The sequence below is a fragment of the Lepus europaeus genome, chromosome 12, assembly GCF_033115175.1.
Source record: "Lepus europaeus isolate LE1 chromosome 12, mLepTim1.pri, whole genome shotgun sequence".
Classification (NCBI taxonomy): domain Eukaryota; kingdom Metazoa; phylum Chordata; class Mammalia; order Lagomorpha; family Leporidae; genus Lepus; species Lepus europaeus.
The window spans coordinates 55559491-55587115 of NC_084838.1; the positions used below are offsets into that span (position 1 = coordinate 55559491).

The following is a 27625-nucleotide window of genomic DNA, read 5'->3' on the forward strand; positions in this document are numbered from 1 at the left end:
TTTTACTATACTGTATAAGCCGAAGCAGTCACCAGCCTGACTTGATTAAAGAGGAGACAAAAACTTTACCAAGACTACATCAGCTTCACTTAGCACCTGAGTCTTAACGGGAAGAATTTTCAAACATGTTTTAAAACCACCACAGTGATTATCTCTGAGAGGGCAACTGAAGGTTAAAAGCAAAAGGGTGACTCACTGTTCCTTGAATGTTCTTGTGGCTGTGTACATAGATTATTTATTTACTTCCAAAAATAAGGAAATGTATTTGTGGGCATAAATGCCCAATGTCTGATCTTTTCCCTCCTGTACAATTATCACTAATACAAATGTTATTTGTACCTACTATTATTAGATAGTAGATCTGTGAACACAACACTGTCTTAATGTCAACTAAGTACAATCCAAGTGTAGTTCAAATCCAGAAAACACCCACCCCCAGTTGAATTGGGTTCTTATGCCATTGCTCCAGGGGTGAAAGAAATAATGAGAAGTAGAAATAATTTATTATGGCAGTACACACACATATGCCTTCTACAAAAGCATGTACCTACTTAGTATGAATCTGAACTAGGTATTTTCAATAACCTATATTGTGGCAGAGCAGGAAACATTTGGGGCAGGAATATATGTGATCTGTTACTGACACAAATAGAAAGAATCCTGGGCACAAAGTAATTGATTAACTCACACCTGGTCCCTTTCTGAAGGACAGAACTAAGATTCAGACCCAGGTCTGTGTGACTACACAGCTTGGGTTTCTCCTCACATTTCATGATGCCAGAAGGTGGAAATCTGGTGGGAAATCATTTCTAAAAGCATTTGGAATAGAATATTGTGGTGGCAGCCAGGATAAATCTTCAAGGACACCCCCCCAACCCTGATGATCTCACTTTTCTCATTTGAAAAAGAAGAACAGTCCTGTCACATTGGACCAACATGTAATTGCTAATGCAGCCTAGTGGAGAGCCATGACTGGTCAAGTGGACACCAGGAAAGGACCTCCTTATCTAAGGATCCATATATTGGAGGTTTCCAGAAAGAGGGGCATATAACAGATGTGGCTCACTTAAAGCAACAATGAGACTTCTTTATTCAAGATACAGTTACACAGCATCTGCTCTGCACAAAGGTCTGGCCTCCTGAAAGTCCACAATTAGCTGGATGTGTTTGATCTTTTTCCCTGGCCCACATCACATGAATAATCCTGAGATGGTTTTGCTCTCCCTACCTGCCTGCACTGCCCTGCTATTTAGACAAGTGCTTTTGTCAGCCCCAGTAAGAAAAATCAGGGAAGAAAATGTGCTTTTAAATCCCTGCAGAAGTCACAGAGTAGTGTGGCCCAGAGCATAGGTGCTGCCTGGCTAATGAGGTAACACTGGGCCACAACTACTGAAGCAGTCAGGAAAACATGCAGGCAGGGAAGGAAGGTGCCAGTAACTCAAGATCCTAGGCGTTTGGGGCTGAGTGGGACTCTTACAGCAATGGTTAGCAAAGTTTTCATACTTTCTTGAAGCTAAAAGGTCAAGGAAGCTCTTAAGAGAAAATCAATGGCTCCCACCCAGCAACTCATGAAAAGCAAGCATCAATCAACCAGGGCAGCAGTTCCCTGAATCATGACAATTTCTCTGACTGATGCTACAATCCCAAGGAGCACAATCTTGAGAGCTGTGCATGGTACTCTCTGGTGCAATAACATTGATTCTTCATTCATTGTTCAGCCCACCCTCGAGGTCCAATCCCTGAAGCCTGGGATAAGTTTTTGTTTTCTTTCTGAGTAGACTGTATGCTATTCCAAGCATGAGAAACTTTGTCTTCTGCTTCCTCGGCAAATATTTACTGAGCATGTGTTATATGACTATTATATACACTGGGTTTGATCCCTTAAAGAGATATAGAGACACAGAATCTACCATTTGTATCTTTAAGGATCTGTACATTTAGTAAAGGAAACAAGTAATGCCCACTTTTGACTATGGAGCAAGATCATGCAGCTGTATAGTAAGAGAGGCTGAACTCAAACCTGAGTCTCCTGGGCTCCAGAGCACTCTACCATACTGACAGCAATGTGTTTTTCCCTATACCTTATGGTCAGTGAAACCTTGGGAAAGGCACATTTCAACTCTGGACCCCATTTTTCCTCCGCTGTCAATAAAGGATTGGAGGATTTTTAGACTTCCTGCAAACCATGACATTCTGTGATTAAAGGAAATACAAATAGGTACACATCAGGGTATTGCAAATTGAAGGTGATAATAATCCCAGTTTTCCCAGGACAATACTAATTTACTTTCAAAGCATACTGACTTGGAAGATAAATTACATGGCTATCCTCTGCATATACCATATGCCAAACGGAAGAAACCATCCCAGTTGATACAAAAACATTAAGACACTCCTCAATCATGCTTAGCATAAAAGGATTTCATTATATTTGATTTTTCTTCAGTTGCCTTTCACACATAACATGCCAATCCAACCCTAATGTCTTAAAACAAGTACTTTTAGCACATAATTTTGTTAACTGGCAATTTGGACTAGGCTCAGCTGGGCAGTTCTTCTGCTGGTCTCAGTGGGCCTCATTTTCAGAGCTGGAGATTGGTTGGTATAGGGATATCTCAGCTAGAATAGCTTGTCTCTGCTGCACATTGTATCTTAAGCATGGCCTGAACTTTTCACATGATGGCAAACTGCAAAGACCAGTAAGAATAAAAGCTACCAAGCCCTCTTGAAATTTGATTTAGAATTTACACAATGTCAGTTATGGAGTTCCAATTCCAAGATGGCAGAATAGGGGACAATGTACTGCAGTAGGCTAGAGATAAATAGTAAAAAAAAAAAAAAAATCCTGTAAGAAGTGCACTCTCTGGAGAATTAGAGAGAAAATCACAGAGGAAATTCTATGGAAGGAAGAACACCATGGACCTGTGTGGAAGGCACACACATGCAGCATGAACACAGACAAAATATACTAAGCAGCTGAGAGCCGGAGCAGGTGGCAGCTTGGAGACAGAAATGAGACCAAACTGCTGCAGCTCTTTGTGATATAGCCAGAGAGAGCATGTTGTATGTCTGGCCTGGAGCCCTAGGTGCTAGCGGATACCCTTGGACCCATCGGAAGTAAAAGGGGCATGTTTCTCTTACCCCATCCTCCCCACAACAGTACCCAACACCTGGCTGAGAGAGGGTTGGCACCATTTTGGGCCTGGGCAACATCTGTGAAAGTCCCTGTGCACAAGCACAGCAACAGGCTGAAACAGGACACCATCTTCTCAGCAGAACTAGCAGCACTGGCAAGGAGAGGGCAACAATTGGCCAGTGGCAACTGTATATGGCTGTGATCCAGGGAGTCTAGCAGAAAGAAAAATCTGGGGTCCCTACTGACTTTGAGCCTGGCTAGGAGGATAGACAGGAGGTTGGGCACCCACGTAGCACTGTGAGGTGCCCCCAGCCTCCCAACATACCACAGGCCCCAGAGCTCAAGTGCCTAGGTATAGAGCACCCACAGACAGCCTCTCTGAGGACCAGACAGGCTGGCAGGGGAAAACTGAACCTCTGCACCCAGCAATTGTGCAAAACTTACGTGCTGAGACTATGGAGACTTGGTGGCTATCTGAGAGGGTACAGTGTGTAGCTGGGTCTCTGGGCAATCACTGTGTGCTGTTCCACATGCTTGGAGCTTCCAAGTTGCCTGGGGTGGGTCACTGCAGCAGGATCCATGCTCAGAGTGAGGACTGCACAGATCATTTGTGTGTTTCATACAGTGGCACAGATGAGGGTTGCAACCATCTACAACCTGAGCATTGATCACCTTGGAGGAGAGGAGGTAAGGGTATGATCACACCAACAGAGGTGACCATTCCCCTCCTTTGTTAACAAACCATGCCCAACTTGGGTGTTAACCTGGATACTCACCCCACACTGGATCACTGACCAGGGCTCCTTGGTCACACCCAGTACACACTTCTTGGTAGTCACTGAAAGTTCAGACATTCCAGTAAGCCATAGAGGCATAGTTCAAAGATAAAAGCCATCAGAGGAAAAAAAAGTATCTACACAAATGCCTAAAAATAAACACAGAAATTCAAGAAATAAGAATAAGGAAGACATCATGACCCCTCTCCAAATGAACAAAATAACATTTCCATATTAGAATGTGAAGATGAAGAGATTGATGAGATGCCAGAAATGGAATTCAAAAGATTAATCATAGGATTGCTCAAAGCAATCACAAGCAAATCCACAAAGTAAAGAAATCCATATATGACATGAACAAAAATTTTTTCCCGTGAAATTGATATTTTAAAGAGAAATCAAAATGAAATATTAGAAATAAAGAATGCAATTAATCAAACAAAAAATGCGGTGGAAAACCTTAACAACACACTTTGTGAGGCAGAAGAAAGAATGTCTGAGCTAGAAGACAAATGATTAAAATTTTCAGTTAGACAAAATAAAAGAAGAAATAAGAAAAAAAATTTTAAATAGTGTCGGAGATTTATGGGGTACTATCAAATAACCCAATATAAAGATCTTAGGAGTTCCTAAAGGTATGGAAAGAAAGAATGGACCAGAAGGTCTATTTAGTAAAATAGTTGCAGAAAACTTCCCCAATTTGGAAGAAGAAAGGGACATTCATGTATAGGAAGCACATAGAACTGCTAACAGACAAGACCAGAAAACATTTTTACCACGACACATTGTATTCCAATGTTCAACAGTAAAACATAAAGAGAAGATTCTAAAGTGTACATGAGAGAAATGCAAGATTCCTTTCAGGGATCTCCAGTTAGACTCATAATGGAATTCTCATCAGAAACTCTTCAGGCTAGGAGAGAATGGAAAGACACAGTTCAAGTCTTAAGAGAAAAAACTGCCAATGTAGAATACTGTACCCTGCAAAGTTCTCATTTATGAATGAAGGTGAAATAAAGACCTAACAAACAGAAATTGAAAGAATTTGTCACTATTCGTCCAGCCTTATAAAAGATGCTTAAGGATCTGTTACCTACAGAAACACAAAAAGATGGCCATCATTATAAAAGAATGTGAAGGCAGAAAAATTTCCAGTAAAATAGAAAGAAAATCCAAAGTAAACAACAAGAATATTGATAGAAAATAGGGCAAAGTTGTTACTTATCAAAAGTCACCTTGAATATATTTACATTTGGCCTCAACCCTCCAATTAAAAGATACAGACTCATTGAATGGATTGAAAAACAAGACCCATCTATTTGCTGACTACAAGAAACACATCTCACCAACAAAGATACATGTAGACTGAAAGTGAAAGGATGGAAAAAGATATTCCATGCTAATAGAAACCTAAAAAGGACAGGTGTAGCCACTCTAATGTCAAATGAAATAGACTTTAACACAAAAACTATCAAAAGAGACAAAGAAGAGCACTATGTAATTATTAAAGGATCAGTTCAACAGAAAGATGTGACTATAACAAATATACATGCACTAAATCACAGGACACCTGACTATTTAAAAGAAATATTAATGGATCTAAATGGAGACACAGACTCCAATAAAATAGTAACAAGGGACTTCAACATCTCATTTTCATCAATAGACATATCAACCAGACAGAAAATCAATAAAGAAACAACAGAGTTAATCCACACTATGGACCAAATGGATATAACTGATACCTACAAAACTTTTCACCCCACAGTTGCAGAATACACATTCTTCTTATTAGTGCATGGAAATATCTCTAGAATAGACCATATTCTAGGCCATAAAACAATTCTCAAACAAATCAAAATCATATGATGTTTCTTCTCTGATCACAAGGGAACGAAGCTAGAAATCAACAACTCAAGAATCTCTAGATCACATAAAAACACATGGAGACTGGACAACATGCTCCTGATTGAACAGTGGGTCAAAGAAGAAATCAAAAATGGAATCAAAAAATTTCTGAAAAAAAATGAAGATGACAATACAACATATCAAAACTTATGGGATACAGCAAAAGCAGTTAAGACGGAAGTTTATAGCAATTGGTACCTTCATGAAGAAATTGGAAACACACCAAATAAATGAGCTATCAGTATCTCAAGGACCTAGAGAAACAATAACAAGCCAAACCCCAAATTAGGAGAAAAGAAATAATTAAAATTAGAGAATAAACAAAATTTTTAAAAAAATAATACAAAAGATCAGTGAAGTGAAGGGCTGTTTTTTTTTAAATGAACAAAATTGATACACCATTGGCCCAAATCACCAAAAAAAAGGGCAAAAGATGCAAATTAATAAAATTAGAGATGAAAATGGAAGTGTAACAACAGATACCACAGAAATAAAGAATCATCAGGAATTACTTCAAAGAGCTATATGCCAACAAATTGGGAAACCAAGAACAAATACAATACAATGTATATACAATGTACCAAAACTAAGTCACAAGAACATAGAAAACCTAGACAAACCAATAACCAAGACAGAGAGTGAATCAGTAATAAAGACCCTCTCAACAAAGAAAAGCTCAGGACCAGATGGCTTCATTGCTGATTTCTAGCAGACATTTAAAGAAGAAGTAATTCTAATTTTTCTCGAGTTTTTCAAAACAATTCAAAGGGAGCAAATCCTCCCAAACTCCTTCTATCACCTCAATTCCTAAACCAGAAAAAGATATATTAGAGAAAGAGAACTATAGACCAATATCCATGATGCAAAAAATCCTCAACAAAATATTAGCTAACAGAATCCAACAACACATCAGAAAGATCATTCACCCACACCAACTGGGATTTATCTCTATGATGCAGGTATGGATCAATATTCACAAATCATCAATGTGATACATCACATTAACAAACTGAAAAACAAAAGCCATAGAATCATCTCAATAGATACAGAGAAAGCATTTGATAAAATACAACATCCTTTCATGATGAAAACCTTAAGCAAATTGGATATAGAATCAACATTCCTCAACATAAGGCAAATTATGACAAACCCATGGCCAGCATCTTATTGAGTGAGGAAAAGTTAGAAGCATTCCCCCTAAGGTCCAGAACCATACAAGGATGTCCACTCTCACCACTGCTATTCAATATAGTCCTCGAAGTTTTAGCCAGAGCCATTAGGTAAGAAAAAGAAATCAAAGGAACACAAATTGGAAAGGAGGAAGTCAAACTATCCCTATTTGCAGGCAACATGATTCTATATAGAGAGGGCCAAAAGATTACACTAAAAAAACTATTGGAACTCAAAAAAGAATTTGGTAAAGTGGCAGGATATAAAATTAACACACAAAAATCAATAGCCTTTGTATTCACAGACATTGTAATGGCTGAGAAAGAACTTTTAAGATCAATCCTATGTACAACAGCTACAAGAAGAATTCAATACCTTGGAATAAATTAAACTAAGGATGGCAAAGATCTCCATTATGAAAATTATAAAAAATTAAAGAAAGAAATAGAAGACATTAAAAAATGGAAAAATCTGCCTTATTCATGGATTGGAAGATCAATATCATCAAAATGTCCATACTACTGAAAGCAATTTAAAGATTCAATGCAATCCAAGGCCAGCGCCACGGCTCACTAGACTAATCCTCTGCCTGCGGCGCTGGCACTCTGCGTTCTAGTCCTGGTTGGGGTGCTGGTTCTGTCCCAGTTGCTCCTCTTCCAGTCCAGCTCTCTGCTATGGCCCAGGAAGGCAGTGGAGGATGGCCCAGGTCCTTGGGCCCTGCACCCACATGGGAGACCAGAAGGAAGCACCTGGCTCCTGGCCTTGGATCGGTGCAGAGCGCCAGCCATAGCAGCCATTTGGGGGGTTAACCAACGGAAGGAAGGCCTTTCTCTCTGTCTCTCTCTCTCTCTCTCTCACTGTCTAACTCTGTCTGTCAAAAAATAAAAAATATGCCAGCGCCGTGACTTAACAGGCTAATCCTCCACCTTGCGGCACCGGCACACCAGGTTCTAGTCCCGGTTGGGGCGCCGGATTCTATCCTGGTTGCCCCTCTTCCAGGCCAGCACTCTGCTATGGCCCGGGAAGGCAGTGGAGGATGGCCCAAGTCCTTGGGCCCTGCACCCGCATGGAAGACCGGGAGAAGCGCCTGGCTCCTGGCTTCAGATCAGCACGATGCGCCAGCCGCAGCAGCCATTGGAGGGTGAACCAACGGCAAAAAGTAAGACCTTTCTCTCTGTCTCTCTCTCACTATCCACTCTGCCTGTCAAAAAAAAAATAATAAAATAAAATAAAAAATAAAAAAAAAGATTCAATGTAATCCCAATCAAAATACTAATGACATTCTTCTTGAATCTAGAAAAAAAATTATGCTAAAATTCATATGGAGGGACCAGCATGTGGCAAAGTGGGTAAAGCCACTGCCTGCAATGCCGGCATCTCATATGGGGCACCAGTTCAAGTCCCAGCTGTTCCACTTCCAATCCAGCTCTCTACTATGGCTTGGGAAAGCAGTAAAAGATTGCTCAATTGCTTGGGCCGCTGCACCCACATAGGAGACCTGGAAGAAGCTCCTGACTTCTGGCTTCAGATCAGCACATCTCTGGCTGTTGAGGCCATCTGGGGAATAAACCAGCAGATGGAAGACATCTCTCTTTCTCTCTTTCTTTCTCTCTCTCTCTCTCTCTCCTATCTCTGATTTTCAAATAAATAAATAAATATTTTTTTAAAATTCATATGGAAACACAATAGACCCCAAATAGCTAACACAATCTTACACAATAAAAACAAAGCTGGGGGCATCACAATACCAGATTTCAAGACATACCACAGGGCAGTTATCATCAAAACAGTCTCATATTGGCACAAAAACAGATGTGTAGACCAATGAAACAGAATAAAAACTCCATAAGTCTTCCACACATTTACAATCAACTATTGACAAAGGAGATAAAATCAATTCCTGGAGCAAGGACAGACTCTTCAACAAACTGTGCTGGGAAAAGTAGATCTCTGCAGGCAGAAGTATGAAATTAAACCCCAACCTTATACCTCACACACAAATCCACTCAAAATAGACCAAAGACCTAAACCTATGACCCGATACCATCAAATTATTAGAGAACATTAGGGAAATCGTGGAATACATGGAATAGGCAAAAACTTCTTGGAAAAGATCCCAGAAGTACAGGCAATCAAAACCAAAATCATCAAGTGGGATTACATCAAGCTGAGAAGCTTCTGCAGTATGAAAAAAACACTCAGCAAAGTGAAGAGGTAACCAATAGACTGGGAGAAAATATTTGCAAACTATGCAACTGAAAAAGGGTTAATATCCGGAATCTATAAGCAGCTCAAGAAATTCTACAACAACAAAACAAACAATCCAGTTAAGAAATGCACAAAGGACTTGAACCTGCATTTTTCAAGAGAGGAAATTCAAATGGCCAACAGACACTTGAAAAATGCTCAGAGTCACTAGCCATCAGAGAAATGCATGTAAAAACCACAATGAGGTTTCACCTCACTCCAGTCAGAATGGTTCTCATACAGAAATCAACAGACAACAAAAAGGTACCCTAATTCACTGTTGGTGGGAATGTAAAGTGACAAAGCCACTATGGAAAACAGTATGGAAATACCTCAGAAATCTGAATATAGATCTTCCATATGATCCAGCCATCTCACTCCTGGGAATTTACCCAAACAAAAAGTAATCAGCATATGAAAGAGTTAGCCAAGTTCATTGCAGTTCAATTCACAATAGCTAAGCTATGGAATCAACCCAGATGTCCATCAACTGAAGATTGGATAAAGAAAATATGGTATATATACACTGTGGAGTACTCCTCAGCTGTAAAAAACAAAAATGAAAACCTGTCTTTTGTAACAAGATAGATGCAACTGGAAATCATTAGTGAAATAAGCCAGACCTAAAAAGATAGATATTGTATGTTTTCACTGACCCAAGGTAACTAATAGAGCACCTAAAATGTAATGTTTAGGAGTGAAATGGACATTTTGTGATTCACTGATTAATTACAGCGCTTGTCTCTTCTGTTTAGAAGCACCGTTTTTGTTTTTTCTTCATGCTATTTGTTGAACTCTTTTACTTAGTGTAGGGTTAACTTAACAATCATTAAGTAAACTAAAAGTAGATCCTTGCAAAAATTAAGAGTGGGAATGGGAGAAGGAGGAGGAAGAAGGCTTGGAGTATGGGTGGGAGGGATGGAAGTATCACTATGTTCCTAAATCTGTATATGTGAAATATATGAAATTTGTATAACTTAAATATTTTTAAAAGTTATATAAAATGTGTGTTGAGAAAAAACTGCATAGGTTTCAAAATTTTTCTCACCAAAATAAATTCATATTTTAATTCTATTTTTCCATTTAAAAAAGTATTTGCATGCTGTCACTTCTGTCCCATTCTACTGGTCAAAGCAAGTCATAAGGCCAGATTAGACTCAAAGAGTGGGAAACAAGACTTCACCTCTTGATGGGAGAAACAGTAAAGTACTATGGCCATTTTAGCAGCACTATCATAGATCTCGTATTCCTCCACAAAAGCCTATTGAAAGAATATTCAGGAAGAGAATAGAGGAGAAAATGATAAGTTAATAGATATCTGCTACTCCTTAGGGCCTCTTTGGTAGGTTTTGACTTACTCATGAAGTGAGCAGCCCAAACCTTGACAATAACTAAAGGTAAGACATGTTTGTTTGTTTGTTTTTACTGTATACTACTAGCTTTAGAGTAAATAGTACTTTCACTTGGTTTTTGTTGTTGTTTTTTTTTTGTTTTGTTTTTTTGTTTTTTTTTTTTTTGGAGAGGCAGAGCGGACAGTGAGAGAGAGAAACAGAGAGAAAGGTCTTCCTTTGCCGTTGGTTCACCCTCCAATGGCCACCGCGGCAAGCACCGCGCTGATCCGATGGCAGGAGCCAGGTGCTTATCCTGGTCTCCCATGGGGTGCAGGACCCAAGTACTTGGGCCATCCTCCACTGCACTCCCTGGCCACAGCAGAGAGCTGGCCTGGAAGAGGGGCAACCGGGACAGAATCCGGTGCCCTGACCGGGACTAGAACCTGGTGTGCCGGCGCCGCTAGGCGGAGGATTAGCCTATTGAGCCACGGCACTGGCCGTACTTTCACTTGTTTTTATTTCCACTTCATTTAAATGTGAATTATATGACAAGGTTTATTAGATCATGCATACTTTCAGCTCATATAAGCAATATGAGCTTTACATTACAACTTTCTTAAATTAATAGCATAATGCTTTAAAAGTAAAGAACTGAAATGTAAACCTTAGTGACAAACATGTTTTTGATGAAATTGAAAATAATAAATGAAATAAAAACCCAGAATTTATCTTCTCTCATGATACTGTTTCAGAGTTGGGAAGTCCAAGATCACATGTCAGATCCAGTGTCTCATGAGGGTCCTGTTCCTGATTTGCCAATATCCATCTTCTTGTTGTGTCCTTACATAGCAGGAAGCAGAGAGATAGGGGTAAACTCTGCAATTTGTCCTTACAAAAGCATTAGACCCTTTCATGAGGGCTCCACCTTGATGACCTAATTATCTTTTTATAAATTGTATTAATATGAAGAGAACAGACTTCATGTATTTCACAGGTACAGTTCTAAGATGATAACATTACTTTCTTCCCTCCCTCCATCCCACTCCTTCCTTCCTTTTTTTTCTTTAATTTTTGCAAGGACATAATTTCAACCCCCTCGATAATCATGGACTTAAATCACCACTAACCATAATATTCAACAAGTAAAAAGTAGGAAGACCACAGTTTTACAGGAGTATAAACACGAGCTAAAAACAATCATATCACAAATGAAAATTTCATTCCTAGACATTGTTTTGTTGTCTACATTAACTGCCGCATATCAGAGAAAATACACGATATGCCTTTTTGAGACTGGCTTATTTCGCTAAGCATAATGGTTTCCAGTTGTATCCATTTTGTTGCAAAAGACAGTATTTCAAAAATAATAATAGTGTCTAGAAATCAATGATTATCATCTGAGCATTTACTAAGTGTCAGGCACTTTCCTAGACATTTTATATATATGAAATCTTTACTCAGAGCAACTATATATTGATATTTCCCCATCTTACTGATAAGGAAATCAGAGGCGAAATAATTTGTTTAGGGGAAAATTGCTGGTCATTTAAAATCAGAGACTTCAATACCAGTCATGATAACCCAGAGACCACACTTATCTTTAATATGATTGTTCTTTGAAACTTTGTTAATTACATACACTTCAAGAAACTTTCACAGTATAAGTGATGGGTGAATTATTTTTTGAATTTGGATCAATAATATGGCAATGTGTACAACCAGCTAATACCTACTAACTTTTCTCAAACCAAACCAACATCATTCTTATAAACTAAAAATTTCTAATGAAAATATTAGCTGTCAGCTATATAAGTAATCCATTTCATTGGGAACAAAATGGACAGCACATGGACACATATATGCTTATTGGTATGACTCCTATCCCCATGGATGTCAGGATCAGCCACCATTACTAACCATAAATTGACATATCAGACCTTGGCTTCAGTGCTATTTTCTTCCCTCCAATGAGAATGCTAACTAAATAACTGTACAGGAGCAATGGGGCAATAGTATTTGGAATGAATCTATGGAATCCAAATAAGGTGAATAGCCTAGAAAATAAAATAAAATAAGGAGTTACCCAGGTTGTGAGATTGGGAATGGCAAAGTATTCTGACAAGGAAACACTTAACCAAATGGCTGATAAATGAATGGATGATACTTCCAAAGCAGGAACAATATGGGAGACCGGGTGAGACAGATGGAGATACAGCTGGAATCCTAGTCTCTACTTCCCTGATGCTTTTTTATTTTCTGACATTCAGAGCACAGCCTAGTATTGTGATCATGATGATCATTATGTCTGTGGCTAGGTATATTTTGAGCATTATTGACACCATTTCTATCTAGGAAAGAAATGTAACCTGGATGTTAGGATCACATACATACAGTCCAGAAGACCCAAGTTTGAATTTCATCTCTAGTTTAAGATCTGGGTACAGAGTTGGTGACCAGGCTTTACTTGTCCACAGTTTATGATTAAAACTGAATGTTCACAAAGAAAAATTATTTTTAACATTTTTCATTGAGCCTCTAATATAATATTAGGAACATATTGATATCCTTATTGGTAATTGGCTTCTTGATTAAGAATCATGAGCCTCAAATATTGAATTACAGAGGTTTTCACTAATATGCTGAATTCAGTTCAGTTCCTTTCAATCCTTCATCTGATATTCTCTTCCTATCTTTTGACTAGGAACATTCCATAGCTCAATGATGATATTTTTCAGGTGATGAATATATTAAAGTTATCTGATTCTGACTTGTGAACTCATTTCAAAAAATAGACATGCAAAGGTACAAAAGCAAAATAATTATTACACATTTAGTGAATGACCTAGCAGTATATGAAATGAGGACTCTCCTAGGACATCCAGCACACACACCACACAACAAAATGTGGAGAAAACTCCCCATTCCTCTCATTCGAAACTCAAAGTCAAGTATTGGCTGCTGTTCATATAACATGTGGCCCCCATGGCAAGAGAAGCTCTTCTCTTCCCTGTACCAGATCATGTCCATGAGATATGAAACCATTTTCCTACTTGGGATCCTGAAACAGTGACTAATGACCAGCAGAAAAGAATAGGAACTCCAATCAGCCAAATGTCTTGCCTAGAAAAACTTGATCTGCTAGTACTGGCTCAGGATATCTGGCCTCCAGAATTCAGCTGAACTCCCAGCTTCAAAAAAAGTTGCTTTCAGAAGTGAAAGTCTCAATCTCCACTTTGAAAAACTAACTGCCTTTTTTCCCCATCACATATTAAAATGCTCAGATCCCTAGGAGGAGTCTGAGTCCTTGTCCAAAATATTTTCCTTGTTAAAAAAAGGAAAAAGAGTATGAAAACATTGGAGAGTAAGGGTTTGGCTACTAACTGTGGCCTAATACCCTCTTCCAACTTAATCAAGCCTGCTTTTATTTCCATACATTCCAACTAATGAATAGCCCTAAAAAAGCAGCAGTCATTTAAAGAGAGAAATGATTAAGTTCTTATGAAGTTTAAGAATCACGTGAATTATGATAAAAAATATTTATGGAAAACAGCAAAGGGGAAAATAGGCTAGTTCAGAACAACAGAGACTATGTTCATCATTATACAATAGGTATTCAAAATATTACTGTGACCAACCTCATCTTTTCCTTTAAATAAAGCCTTCAAAAGCCACTGCACAAAGTGTTCTACATGACTGCCCAAGGTCAGCCTTTCAGACAATAGAGATTGCTTCCATCGAAGTCAACTCTAGGATTCATTTCTCCAGACAAAATTGGATGGCATTATCAAAGCAAAAAGTAGGAATGTTTCTCAATGTGGAAAGTTTTTGAAATAAAAAGTGTCTGGCAATTACAGGTGAGAGGCTCTCTGCTAGTATTCTGCTGTCTGAGCATGTTTTAAAGGACTCCAAGTTTTCCACATAGGACATCATCAGAACACCACTCAGTGCAAGCCTAGAGTTCCCTGCAGTTGGGTCAGATAAGAAACATTGCATTTAGAGTGTCTGATTTTTGACTGATGTTCCCAGGAAACAAAGTACTCACATTATAAGCCTGAGATTGTACAAAGTCCAGTGCTTAGAAGAACACTGACATAATATAGCTTGAGGGGGGAGAACAGGAGAAAAAAACATTACCAAGAACAGTGTATGGCCTGCCCTCCTAGTGGCAAACAGCAAAATCAGGTATCTCTGTTTCTGTTGACTCCAGTTAGTATGTATGGTTCAAATGTTCTGGAGATGGTCCATCTTCAGGAATCTCTAGAAACTGCCATGATGGCTTTCCTGATAATTCATGGAACTGTAAGATGAGCCAGTCTTGTAAAACCTAATCCTTCCCATTTCTGTTCAATGTAATTACTTCCATAGGTTTTCTGGCATGTGATTATGGGAATACATGGTTTGAAAGCAGTAGAAACTGATTCTCATGAACTTGAAAGTGAGGTGGGGGGGAGAGAGAGAGGGGAAGGAGAAGAACAAGAACAAGAAGAAGAGGAGGAGGAGGGGAGGGTAGGGAGAGGAGAGAGAGAAAGAAAAAGACAGAAGGAGAAAGAGGGAAGGGAGGGAGGGAGGAAGGGATGAACAGACAATATGGAGTAGTTAATAGAGCATAGGGAAGACAGAAATCCTGCTTTAGATAAAATAGGCAGAAAATGGGAATCTGAACATCCAACAGCAGGAACTAACAGATATTCTCTTTAAAGATATTTCAATCCCAGAAACCAGCATTGTGATCATTCAGCTCCAACCAAGTTCACGTTTCCAAAAGAGAACTTTATTATCCTAGTTTGATCAAGGATAGGTGTGATCTTTCGGTTTTTAATCCTATGAAGATGCAAGAAACAGGGAGAAAGGACTGCATTGGTGGTGATGGTTTTGAACTGTCAAATCCACTTCAATTAATGACATTGACACTTGCCTCTTCCTGGTTGTTTTTCAGTCATCAAGGAAGTTCTTTCCAATCACTTTTTTTGGCTCCATCACCTGGATTGCAGTATTTTCTTACTTGATGGTCTGGTGGGCACACCAGGTAAGACTTTCATAGTGACTGCCAGGTTTTTATCTGGTCTTATTTGTCAGGTGGTTAATCAATGTGTTCCCTTTCTGAAACTTTCACGATATTAGGAGTGATGCAAACAAGTTACACATTGCGAGATTAAAGGAACTTACTCCACTTAACCTTCTCTGGTCTCCAGCCTTTCCCTATGACATGGAGTCAACTCAGCATAGCACTTGGACAGCCATATAGAGGAAGCTGCTTGGGCCCCTGTCACCCACTGGGAGCCCAGGATGGAGTTCTGGGATCTGAGCTTCAGTCTATAACAGCCCCAGCCAATTGTGGCAATTTGGGCAATGAACCAGTAGATGGAAGATCTCCGTCTCTCTCTCTCTGTCACTCTGCCTTTCAAATAAATAAATATTTTTAAGATATCACTGAATTGTATAAATATACTTTGCATAATTGAATTTCATGATATGTGAATTTCATGATGTATGAATTGTAATGCAGTGAACTCATTTAAAAATAACCATGATACCACTTCACAACCACAAGGTTAGCTAAAAAATGACAATACCATGTGTTGATGAGAACAGGGAGAAGCACAACTGTATACAGTGATGAAAAATTGCAGAACTGTACCCATTTTTAAAGTGTGGGTGAATTTTTCTGTATGTAAAATTAACTTATATATGGCGCTAGCAAACTCCACTGGAAATGTTGACTGACATATTCAGCATTCTTCCTACAAGATACTTCATATTCTGCCTGTTGGATTTATTTTACTGACATTGGACTCCAGATAACTCTTCCTGGATATTTCCAAAAATTGTTGGCTCCCTGAGGAAGTTCTCTTTGCCCAGGGGTCATTATTTTCTACAGAGACTTTTGCTGCAACACCTGGCAGAAATTGCAGCAGGAAGTAGGCTGCTTCTGAGCCTCCAGATCCCCAGCCTGAAAGGATTTTTTATAACATATAATGGCTTTTCTAATAATCACTTTTTATTATTCATGTACTGGTGAAGAAAAAAAGTAATTTTTTCACTTGCTACAATGTATTTTCTAGATGTTCTCTTTAACAATCCTATAAAATATCATGCTATAGGATTTCATTTTTTTTTCTCTTTTTCTTTTTATTATCTTATCTGATTTATTTTAAAGGCACAAACACAAAGACCTCCCATTCACTGATTCCTTCCTCAAATGCTTACAACAGCAACAACCAGGGCTGGGCCAGGCCAAAACTATACGCCAGGAGCCTACAACTCAACCTGGGTTTCCCACTTGAGTGACAGAGATCCAACTACCTAAGCTATCACCCTCTGCTGCCCAGGGTGCACATTAGCAGAAAGCTGCAATCAGGAGTGGAGCTGGGACCTGAACCCATGCATTCCAACATGGCATGCAGGTGTTCCAAGCAATAAATAGGCCAAATTCCTATATTTTTCCTTATCTTGATTCTATTATCTTATTTCTTTTTCATCCACTTACAGAAAAGAAATATAAACCTAATGCCAGCAACGATAATAATTTTAAAAGGCCAAGAAGTATAATGTGCTTAAACAGAAGCCTTACTCTTCAATAAGTTTCTTTTTCCTTTTACCTACAGACATGCTCTTCACATAAAATACTTTATGCAGCTTACTCTTAGCTTTTGTTTGTTTCTGGCTTTTCTTTTTCATTGTTGAACCTTTTTTTAAAGATTTATTTATTTATTTGAAAGTTAGAGTTACACAGAGCGAGAAGGAGAGGCAGAGAGAGAGAGATCTTCCATCCGCTGGTTCACTCCTCAATTGGCCACAATGGCAGGAGCTGTGCCAATCTGAAACCCAGGAGCCAGGTGTTTCTTCTGGGTCTCCCACGTAGGTGCAGGGGCCCAAGGACTTGGGCCATCTTCCACTGCTTTCCCAGGCCATAGCAGAGAGCTGGATTGGAAGTGGAGCAGCCGGGTTTCAAACCAGAGCCCATATGGGATACCGGCACTGCAGGCAGCAGCTTTATCCGCTATGCCACAGCGCTGGCCCCTGCATCATGAATCATTATCTTAGAAAATTTTATGGATGAAGAAAGCCTGTGGTTAAAATCTATCCTGCATCTAATATGAGAAGTTCATTCTAAGAGTCAAAACCCTGTGACTCAGCTAGCCAAAATGACATTTTTGGAGATCCTCCTTAAGCCAAGGCAAGGAATTACATCATGGGTAATGAGCAGTAGCCCTGGATTTGGACTCTGAGTGGCCTCATCATTCACTCTCATGAGAAAGAAGGGAATTCTTCGCGGGAGACCAGTGATGTCTTCTTCTAGCACTTCTCTAGATGCTCCCCCAGTCTGATCAGAGACGTGCCCATTATCTTTCCTCTGATTCACCAAACGTCAATTTCAGTGAAATATATTTGTCTTAGTCCATTTGCCATTGTTATCACTTCAGAGTAGGTAATTTATAAAGAATAGAAGTTTCTTTGACTCATGATTCCGGAAGTTGAAAAGTCTAATAGCTTGGCACCAGCACTTGCTTGGTATCCAGTGAGGACCACCTTCTTGCTGCCTTGTAACATGACAGAAGGCATCATACAACGACAGAGCAAGCATGCTACAAAGTGACAAATGCCATCCTGGAGCCCTACTACTACTAACTACCTTCCAATGCCCCATTTTCAAATACTAGGAATGTATGAATTGGGAGATTAAGTTTTCAACATGAACTTTTGCAGGACACAATCACACAATAGCAGTACTCAAAATGAGCAGATGAAGTCTGCTTTCTCCTTCAGTGAAAGTATTTCTAGAGTCACACAGATTCACCAGAGATTTGACTAACAATGAAAATTCTTCGCTATTACTTTGTTTCCCACATTGTGAATTATCCCCAGAAAGCCAGCTTCTATCTCTGACTGCTACAGCATTATAAATTGAAAAGGGAAGGGAATGATAATCTGAGTTATACCGTCTATTTATTGAACTTCATTCTTGATCCAGTAATGTTTACTTTATATGAATGATCACATATAAGCATCAAAACAACTCCAGAATGGGTATCATTATCGTACTTCTACAGACAGGAAAACTTAATACTCTGGGAAGAAGGCCACCTTGCACTTAGAGTGGCAGACTGGGATTTGCACCCTGGAATGCCTGAGTCCCAAGTCAGTGCTCTTAACCACACTATCATTGTCCTCAACTTCTGCATTTCTCTGTCTATACTGTCATTCAAACTCCAAATATACATGTTTTTCAAAATAATCACTGCTTTAGGACTCCAAGAATTTAAATTACGAAGAATGTATTAAATAGATTGGAATTTATATAGAGCAGCAGCATCTGCACAGTCTTTGACAATGTTTCACTCTAAGTATAACAAAAAATAAGTCATCAAGGAGAATATTTTAAACAAATGGGTACTCCTGGGCAAAACTCTGATTTACCTTTCTCTAGGAAAATAGGAAAACATGCTGGTAGAGTTACCTAAGTATATACTTTGATTTGGCAAATAGGTTTTGAGGGACCACTGTATACTAGGCTATGTTCTGTAAATTAAGAGCAGCAGAGTGACCAAGGCAAGATCTTCTTGTAGGAAGCTTAGTTACCAATGGGAAGCAGTGAATCTGCGAATCTGCATGCCATAAAGACACAGTAAACATGACTCATCAGCTCAGTAGGCTCTGGAACAGGCATAAAGAAAAATAAAAATTGCCCCAACCATGCTTTTAAGCTAGTAGTTACCAAGATATTATTAATAAATCACAAAGAAGATTTATAAATTAACTTATTGGGGTAGCCATGGAGGTGCAGCCAGTTAAGCTGCTGCTTCAGGTGCCCACATCCCATATCAGAGTGCATGGGACTCAATGCCACCTCTGCTTCCAACCCAGCTTCCTGATAATGTAACTGGGAAACAGCAGATAATGGTTTTAGTACTTGGAACTCTGCCACCCACATAGGAGTCCTGGATGGAGTTCCTGGCTCCTGGACTCAGCCAGGCCCATCCTTGGCTGTTGCAGGCATTTGGGGAGTGAAGCAACAAACGAAAAATCAATCAATCAATTCTCTCTGTCTCCCTGTCTCCCTACCTCCCTCCCTCCCTCCCTCTCTCTCTCTCTCTCTCTCTCTCTCTGTGTGTGTGTGTGTGTGTCACCCTGTCTCTCTACCTCCTTTTAAAATAAATTAAAAACTTGTTTTAAATAAATATATTCTATTTCCTTAAAACCTTTATCCTTCTATGCTGTTTTGGACCTTCAGATTTTTTTCAGAAAATATTGAACATATTCAGGTAGGCTGTTGGAAACCAAATGGGAAGCATTATCTTAAAACTTTTCACAACTTCAGTTCTACATCTCCTCTGTTGAAAATATATGTAAAGATTTTAAAAATCCCAAAAAGACAAACAAGTTGAAAAATGAATCTGTCATAGGACTTAATGCCACTATCAGGTGCTAGTCCCCAGGTTCAATAACTATACTCTGCAGCTTCCCTGGCTCAGTCATAGAAAAAAAAAATCATATAGAGGCTGCACTCTAGCCCTCCTTAGCTCTTTTGTATTTGAGATTATCTGTTTAATCCTCATGTGAACATTTCTGATCTCCTGGATCTGGGTATCATAAAAGTATAAACTCTCTTATGGCAATGACTGTGATTTATTCATTTTCATGCTGTCAGCACTCATCATAGCACAAATGAGCTCTCAAAGAAAGTCACATTAAAATGTTTGTGGTTTTCATGGTTTTGCACTTTGAACACTCATGCTTGTCCCTGTAACAACATTTAGGTTGGTGAGACAATCGGCATTAGTGAAGAGATTATGGGTTTGACCATCTTGGCTGCTGGGACCTCCATCCCTGATCTTATCACCAGTGTCATTGTGGCCCGGAAGGGGCTAGGGGACATGGCCGTGTCCAGTTCTGTTGGAAGCAACATTTTTGACATCACTGTAGGGTGAGTAGAGATTGTTTGCAAAGGTGCACACAACCTCCATCTCTATCTTCTTAGTAGAAGCAATAAGGATCTCCGAGCCCAAAATTAACCAATACCAATGGAAAAGTCAAGACTGGGTTACCATTCAGTCTGATCAGCTCTATTTTTCATTTTCGAGAACTTGATGAAAAAAATCATCCCTAGATAGGCGGAAATATAAGCACACACAGAATGAAAGTTTCAGGAAATATTCTAGGAGAATTTAATTTATATAGCAGTATTTACTACCTATTATGAATATTCAATATTCAGGCAGGATTGAAATACTCTGGTAGTTTCACAATTTTTTGTCCATATTCTAAATATAATTAATATCTTGAACTCCCCAGGTGAGATTTGGATTTTAAGGCAAATTGGGACAAAGATAGGCCCAGCACAAATATCCTGCTGTCTCCTTCCTTGGAAAATGCCAGCTGTCTTGGCATTATCATTTGTTTATCTGTGCTAGTGAAAATAGTCTTGGTTTTCTGAAAGTCAGAAGAGAAGATTTGTTCTTATAGTTAAATAAACTGGAGATCTCAATAGGAAAAATCTCTCAAGTAAGTCAGATGAGGGTGGGGCACATTCATTTCTACCTTTTCATCTAACTTGTCAAATGGCTCCACATAGAAGTCCCCTAAGAATATAAAACAGAAGAAGTAACCCTTATGTTCCCACAAGAAAGGATCTTCGCAAAGGGTTTTCCACATACACAACACTTTAACAGTAATTTCTTTATGTGTATTGCTGATGTTTGTTTATGTTTGCCTTTATAGTAAAAAGTTTCTCAATTTCCATTTTATTCATAAGTTTTTTTCTGTGTGAGTTCTTAGTGGGAGGTAACTTATGGTGAAAAAATTGCCTAAATACACATGCTTCCTCACCTGTGAGCCCTTTCATTTGTACTGAAGACTGACTTCTGCCAAAAGGATTTTTCACATTCATTATATTGGTAGGGTTTTTTCTTTGTGTGAATCCTCCAATATATGTTGGTATAGCTTTTACAATGAGTCATATGGGAGAGAAACCTTATGAAAGTAATGAATGTGTAAAACTCTTGAAAAAGGCCTTTGGCACTGGAATTTGAAAATTCAGTACAATAAATCCACTTTCTCGTATTCCAATATTGTTCTCTCTTATACTTCTGACAAAAATCTATTTATTTGTTTTCTTACAATGTCTACCATGTTCATTGTACATACATTTTTATCCACGTAAGCCACACAGCAATCCTTTTATTCCCATTTTTCAAATAAGGAAATTTAAGGGCACAGAATTCACACAACTAGCTAATGAGATAGCAGAGAGTCCTGCAAAGAACCCGTACTGGCAACCGCACCATAGGTGCTTAACACCTGATGCTGAGCTTCCACTATCCAACCTCCTGCGAGTCCCAGAGGTGTCCTCACCCACTGGACACCCTTCCTTTGCGGGCCCCTCTCCCTGAAGAGTCTTCCCTGCTTCTCTGCCTGGAAAGCTCTCCCTTATCTTTCCAATCTCACCTCAAATCCTGACTTCCCTGATTCTGCTGGACCTGACTTGGGAGCTCGTGTTCTTGCAGCCTCTCTCTGTACATCATACTCTATTATGTTTACCCACTAGACTGCAAACTCTTCAAAAGCAAAAACTCACCAAAGCCAGCACACTGCCTCAGGCATAGTAGTGTCTTGACAGATACTTGTAGAATTAATGGATGGAGATGAATGAATGTGTTAAAAGGTATATATTTTAAAGAAAGTTGTCCTAGTATAAACAGTATTTCTTACTTCTCCTGATTATACCTATGGAATAGTTTTCTTGATTAATCTCTTATAAAAAGGCAGGTGGTAATGTTTATAGTATGAAAAAACAAAATCCTTCAGGCTAAGAAAAAAAAAGTGTTTAGACATATTTATCAGTTTTTTAAAAAAGTACTCTAGAGAATTGTAAGAATTTTGTGCATTGTTCTTAAGTTGTATGTGTTTATTATTAACAACAAATTCAGGTTTAAAGAAAAAATCTTCCCCAACAGTACTACTCAAAAACATTTCATTTTTGTATGTTTTCTTCCAACTATTTCACAAAACTATCTTAGTCCAGTTCTGTCCTCTTGGAGTGCTTTCATTTTTTCCATTCTAAAGCCATATATGTCTGGCACAAAGAGGCATCTGTTGATAAATTATTAGTAAATCATATCAACCATTCTTCTAAGTACTTTTATAGTTCTCATAACTAACATTATAGGGCTTTTGTATTCCATCCTATTGCTTTTCAGCTTAACTATTATCCTTTACTAGAATCTTCTTATTTTTTCAAGTTTCTGCTATTGTGAGTTTTGATAATCACCTTTATGCAGAAAAAACTTTTAATTATTTTATTAAAATAAATTACTTCAAGCAGTATTAATAGATACAATATTTTAAGCATTTTAATGGCTATTAACATATTTTGTATATTTCTTCCCCAAAAGCTTCTTTCCCAAGGGTTTATACCAATTTACAATGTCATTGACAATGTATAGAATGATGTCTTTAGTAACATGAGTGTATAAGTTTCTCTATAATTTTGCTAGCATTTTCTTTTTGCTCATAAGATTAGTATATAGTCACAGTAAAGGACTTAGAATATTCATACAAGGAATAGAGATCAATAATAATCACCACCCCTTTTTAGTTCATATATATTTTCCATGATTTAAATTATATTGCTATTTTATATGTAACCTTTATTTTAAAATTTAAAATTATGAGTATTTTCCTGTATTATTATAAGCATGTGATGTTAAGCACCTCTATAACATTACATTGACTTGCTCACTATTTAACTAGTTCTCTACTAGAGACTATAAGAGATTTCTAATATTTTACCACCCAAAAGGACACAAAACTATGTTGTGAGTAAAGTTTCATCTGTGTTTTAAATTATTACTTATGCTTGATCACTGACAATAGAAGTGATAGATCATAAGGTATGAAAATATTATTCCTCCACAAAAGGTTTTTTAAATTGTTTGAAGTGCTATCAACCTCAACTGCACAATAATTGTGGATGGGTGGGTGTGAGAGAGAGTGAGGCCGGCGCTGCGGCTCACTTGGCTAATCCTCCACCTGCAGCGCCACACCCCGGGTTCTAGTCCCGGTTGGGGCACCGGATTCTGTCCCGGCTGCTCCTCTTCCAGTCCAGCTCTCTGCTGTGGCCTTGGAAGGCAGTGGAGGATGGCCCAAGTGCTTGGGCCCTGCACCCACATGGGAGACCAGGAGGGGGCACCTGGCTCCTGGCTTCAGATCGGCATAGCGCGCAGACTGTAGCAGCCATTAGGGGGGTGAACCAACAGAAAAGGAAGACCTTTCTCTCTGTCTCTCTCTCTCACTGTCTAACTCTGCCTGTCGAGAGAGAAAGAGAGAAAGAGAGAGAGATGAGCTTAATAAGAGTAAAATAAATGAGTTTTGGTCATCTTCTTCATAAAATATGGGAAGTGTGGAAAAAGAGTTCCCCAAGCCAAGTCTGTAGCAATGGTTTTCATTTTTGTGTCATCACCACTCTCAAGTCCTCCCCTACCCTATTTGACTTTTCATTGCTTACCCTAGAATGCCAGAGCTCTTTCTCCAGATGAAAACTGAAACTCTACCCTATTCCATAGTTGCTCCTGTGGAACACTGTCCCAACAATGTTTACTAAAGTAAGCACTTGCTAGCCACACTCCAATGGGCAAAATACTGTACTGATCTCCACAAATCAGTCACATAAATATCTACAACTTGATCTAGGCTAACATGCACCTTGATGGGAGCCAGCATATGGCAGGCTCTGGGAATTCCATAATTCATAATACATAGGTTCTGCCTGTGCACGGACTCTTTCCAGTAGAGGACACAGATTTGTAAACTCACTGTCTTCTCACCTTCATTATTTCCCTGCAAGCTATTTGCTTTTGCTCTGGAAAACTTTGTATTATGAAAAGTCACCTCCTGTTCCATGGCCCCAAGACCACATGAAAACTGAACCCCCCTTAACCATTAGCTATGCAGAAGGCTCAGCCAAATGAGTATTTCCCCAACCAACACTGCATCACTGGGCTCAATGTGTAGAATCAACTAGATTAAACCAAGACATTGGGAGATGCCCATACCATTTGAGCCATGTGTTTCCAGCCATATTTCTCTCCCAGAGTCCTATTCAACACATGTAGGAATTTCACTTTCCCAATGTCTTTCAGAATCACCACTCTGAACAGGAAACAAAAGATGTTATCATATTTTAAAAATCAAGTGAAAAAAGAGGAAACAGATATAAAAATTTACAATAAAGTTTTTTAAAACATACACCACGAATATACTGTCCTCCTTAAATCCTTCAGAAAGATCATTTTTGGGGTCAAAAGACTATCAATATCTTTCCCTGAATAAACTTCAGACTGCTATATTGTAACACAGTCCCCATGATCATCATTTAATTTCATAGGCTTTGAGATTGTTAAGTCATTTCTATTATCTGTCTCCATTTAAAATAATGTTTTTTCCACTTTCAACACTCATTTCCACTCTCATCTCTATTTATTTTCTTCTCCCTTCACCCTGGACAAACCTTTCCGTTTACTTTCATAGGGCTGATAGTCACATTTAGCCTCAACTGGGAAGGAAATGAAAAGTAACTTCAAATAAAATTTAGAAATCACCCCTCGTAGTCATGTCTTTACTGTTGTTCAAAGAACAGATTCTCTCCATTCTCCCTAATTTGGTCAAAAATAGATAATGGTTTGTAAAATTCACCTGACTTTTTTATGTGATTTCCTTCCTCAACCAGGCCTGAATCACAGTAAACCTAAAAAGACACCTTTTCAGAGGACAGATTTTAAGCTGAAATCACGTTGTATGCTTTAACATATCTGAGTGTTCCCCTTGGTCAACCCACCTCTCCTCTGCCCCTGATTTTCTTCCTCACAGGCTCCCACTGCCCTGGCTCCTGTACACCGTCATTCACAGGTTTCAGCCAGTAGCTGTCAGCAGCAATGGCCTCTTCTGCGCCATCGTCCTCCTCTTCATCATGCTTCTCTTCGTCATCCTCTCCATTGCCCTCTGCAAATGGAGGATGAACAAAGTGCTGGGCTTCATCATGTTTGGCCTCTACTTTGTGTTCCTTGTGGTCAGCGTCCTCCTTGAAGACAGAATTCTTATGTGTCCTGTCTCCATCTAGCAGGAAAAGCCATACCTACAACCAAAAGCATGGACAGCCCCTCCCCACTCTGGGCTCTAGGCTGTTTGAGCTCTTTAGAGGAGGCAGTTGGCACACACACCTGGATGTCAAGTATCCCTCCTTGGAAGATTTGAGGAGGGAAGGATCTGCACTGGACCCATTTACGTCACAGGCCACTTCCACCCTGGCCTACTGATAAGACTTCATCTAAAGGACAAAGACAACTGTCAATTTGGGGCTATTCTCCATTCACCACTGACAGGTACTCCTCGCTGGTCGGAGGTACATTCATTCTAATGATGCAACAAGGACAGAGGCTATTTATATATATATATACATATAAAATATACATATTATAAATATACACACATGACACACAAATCTTGCCTGTTACTGTACTATACCTCTCCTGTCATATCTATAGATTAATACATACCTGTATACAGGAAAGAAAAATTTTATATATATATAAATCATCTATATATATATAAATATAAGTACAAATGCATCTTTTCAGGGATAGCTCTAGTATATTCATAGAACCTATTTGAAGAGGGGCATCACCTTCAGTCTGGGCTTTACTTCTTAAGTATAAGAGGTGAACTAATGGCATCAAGAGACAGAAGTGGCATTGCTATGGCCTTCAACCTACCTTGGACTTACTGGGATCCTGACTAATAAAATGTACAATTGGGGAAATTGTTTGCAGGGAAGAGAGTTTGAGGGAAAACATCCATAGAAGCCCTGAATTGAGCCCTGCAAAACACTCCAACACAGAGAAGACTATCTTCCCACCCCTACTGGGTATATTAACTGAAACCCACAGGGGAACGTGGTACAGACAGAGATAAAAGCCAAATAGGCAGGTATTGGCTTAGGGGTAGGGGAGTGGGGAGGTAACAAGAGTTGGGTTTTGTTTTGTTTTTTCTTATATTGCCCCAGCATGCAAGTAGAAAACATGACTGAAATCAAATTAGTGCTTTTCTAGAACAGCAAGCCTATATAAACCGAACCTGTATTGTTCTAATGCATGTCCCATCATCATCAAAGGAGGAGAGCAAGTTTTGCTGTGATTGTCATTTTGACATATTTTGATGCTAAGGGCTCACCTACAGATGTCTGCCAAGAGAGCCTAGATGTGTGATTTAAAAAAAAAATCATCTGGCAGAGGTGCTCAGTGGGACTTGCCACCTAATAAGAATGTAAGGGCATAGTTTTCTAAAGCATTTTCTAATGTGATCATAAAGGGCTTTAGTGTTTGAAGAAGTTATTATTCCCAATAGAACTAAATTAACTCTGATCAATTCTGCTTGGGTTGGGCCAACTTAGAGATCTTTGAAAAGGCATCTGCATTCTCAGTGCACCCCCAGGAAGGTTTCCGAGACCCATATCCACTTGTACCGGGACCAGGATTTGATTGTGGCCCATGCAACATCCATGTCTCTCCTCTCTTCAGAACTGTATCTGGAACCCTTTCTAGTTTTTAAGAGTATACTAAAAACTATACTTACAGTATCTTTATATCAGCTTCAAGCCAGTCATTCAAATATTTTGGTTTCCTGAGTTTACTCAACATTACATAGGATATTTTCATTTCTTTTATTCAATGCCCCCAAGTTCTGTTTGACATCTTATATGATTTCTCAGGTCTATGTCAGCAGAAAATAAAACCAGCAAGGGGGACAAAACCAGGCAGAATAATTTGATTTTAAAAACTAGAGAACTTTTCATTTCCCTAAGTCATGCTTTCCTTAAAATCAATTGAAAAAGTGAATAAAGCACACCCCATTATTCTGAACCCATCCTATGTCAAAGTTGGCACTATGTACAAATACATGCAAGCATATGTGGAGAACTTCTCCATATGTGTTCTGGTCTCCAGTATATCCCATCACTGGTGCTTCTATGATTTTGTTGTGAGCACATACCAGTGGGCAGAACT

The 27625-nt window shown here is 38.9% G+C and overlaps 1 protein-coding gene across 2 annotated transcripts in view; it reads left to right on the forward strand.

The window, feature by feature from the left end:
• Positions 1-25683, forward strand: part of SLC24A2 (solute carrier family 24 member 2) — a 257950-nt gene extending 232267 nt beyond the window's left edge. For both annotated transcript variants that reach the window (XM_062207033.1, XM_062207034.1), the window contains 3 exons: positions 15505-15594; positions 20327-20493; positions 25434-25683. In XM_062207033.1, the coding sequence (XP_062063017.1) occupies positions 15505-15594; positions 20327-20493; positions 25434-25683 (507 nt within the window). The remainder of the gene's footprint in view (positions 1-15504; positions 15595-20326; positions 20494-25433) is intronic.
• The last annotated feature ends 1942 nt before the right edge of the window (positions 25684-27625 follow it).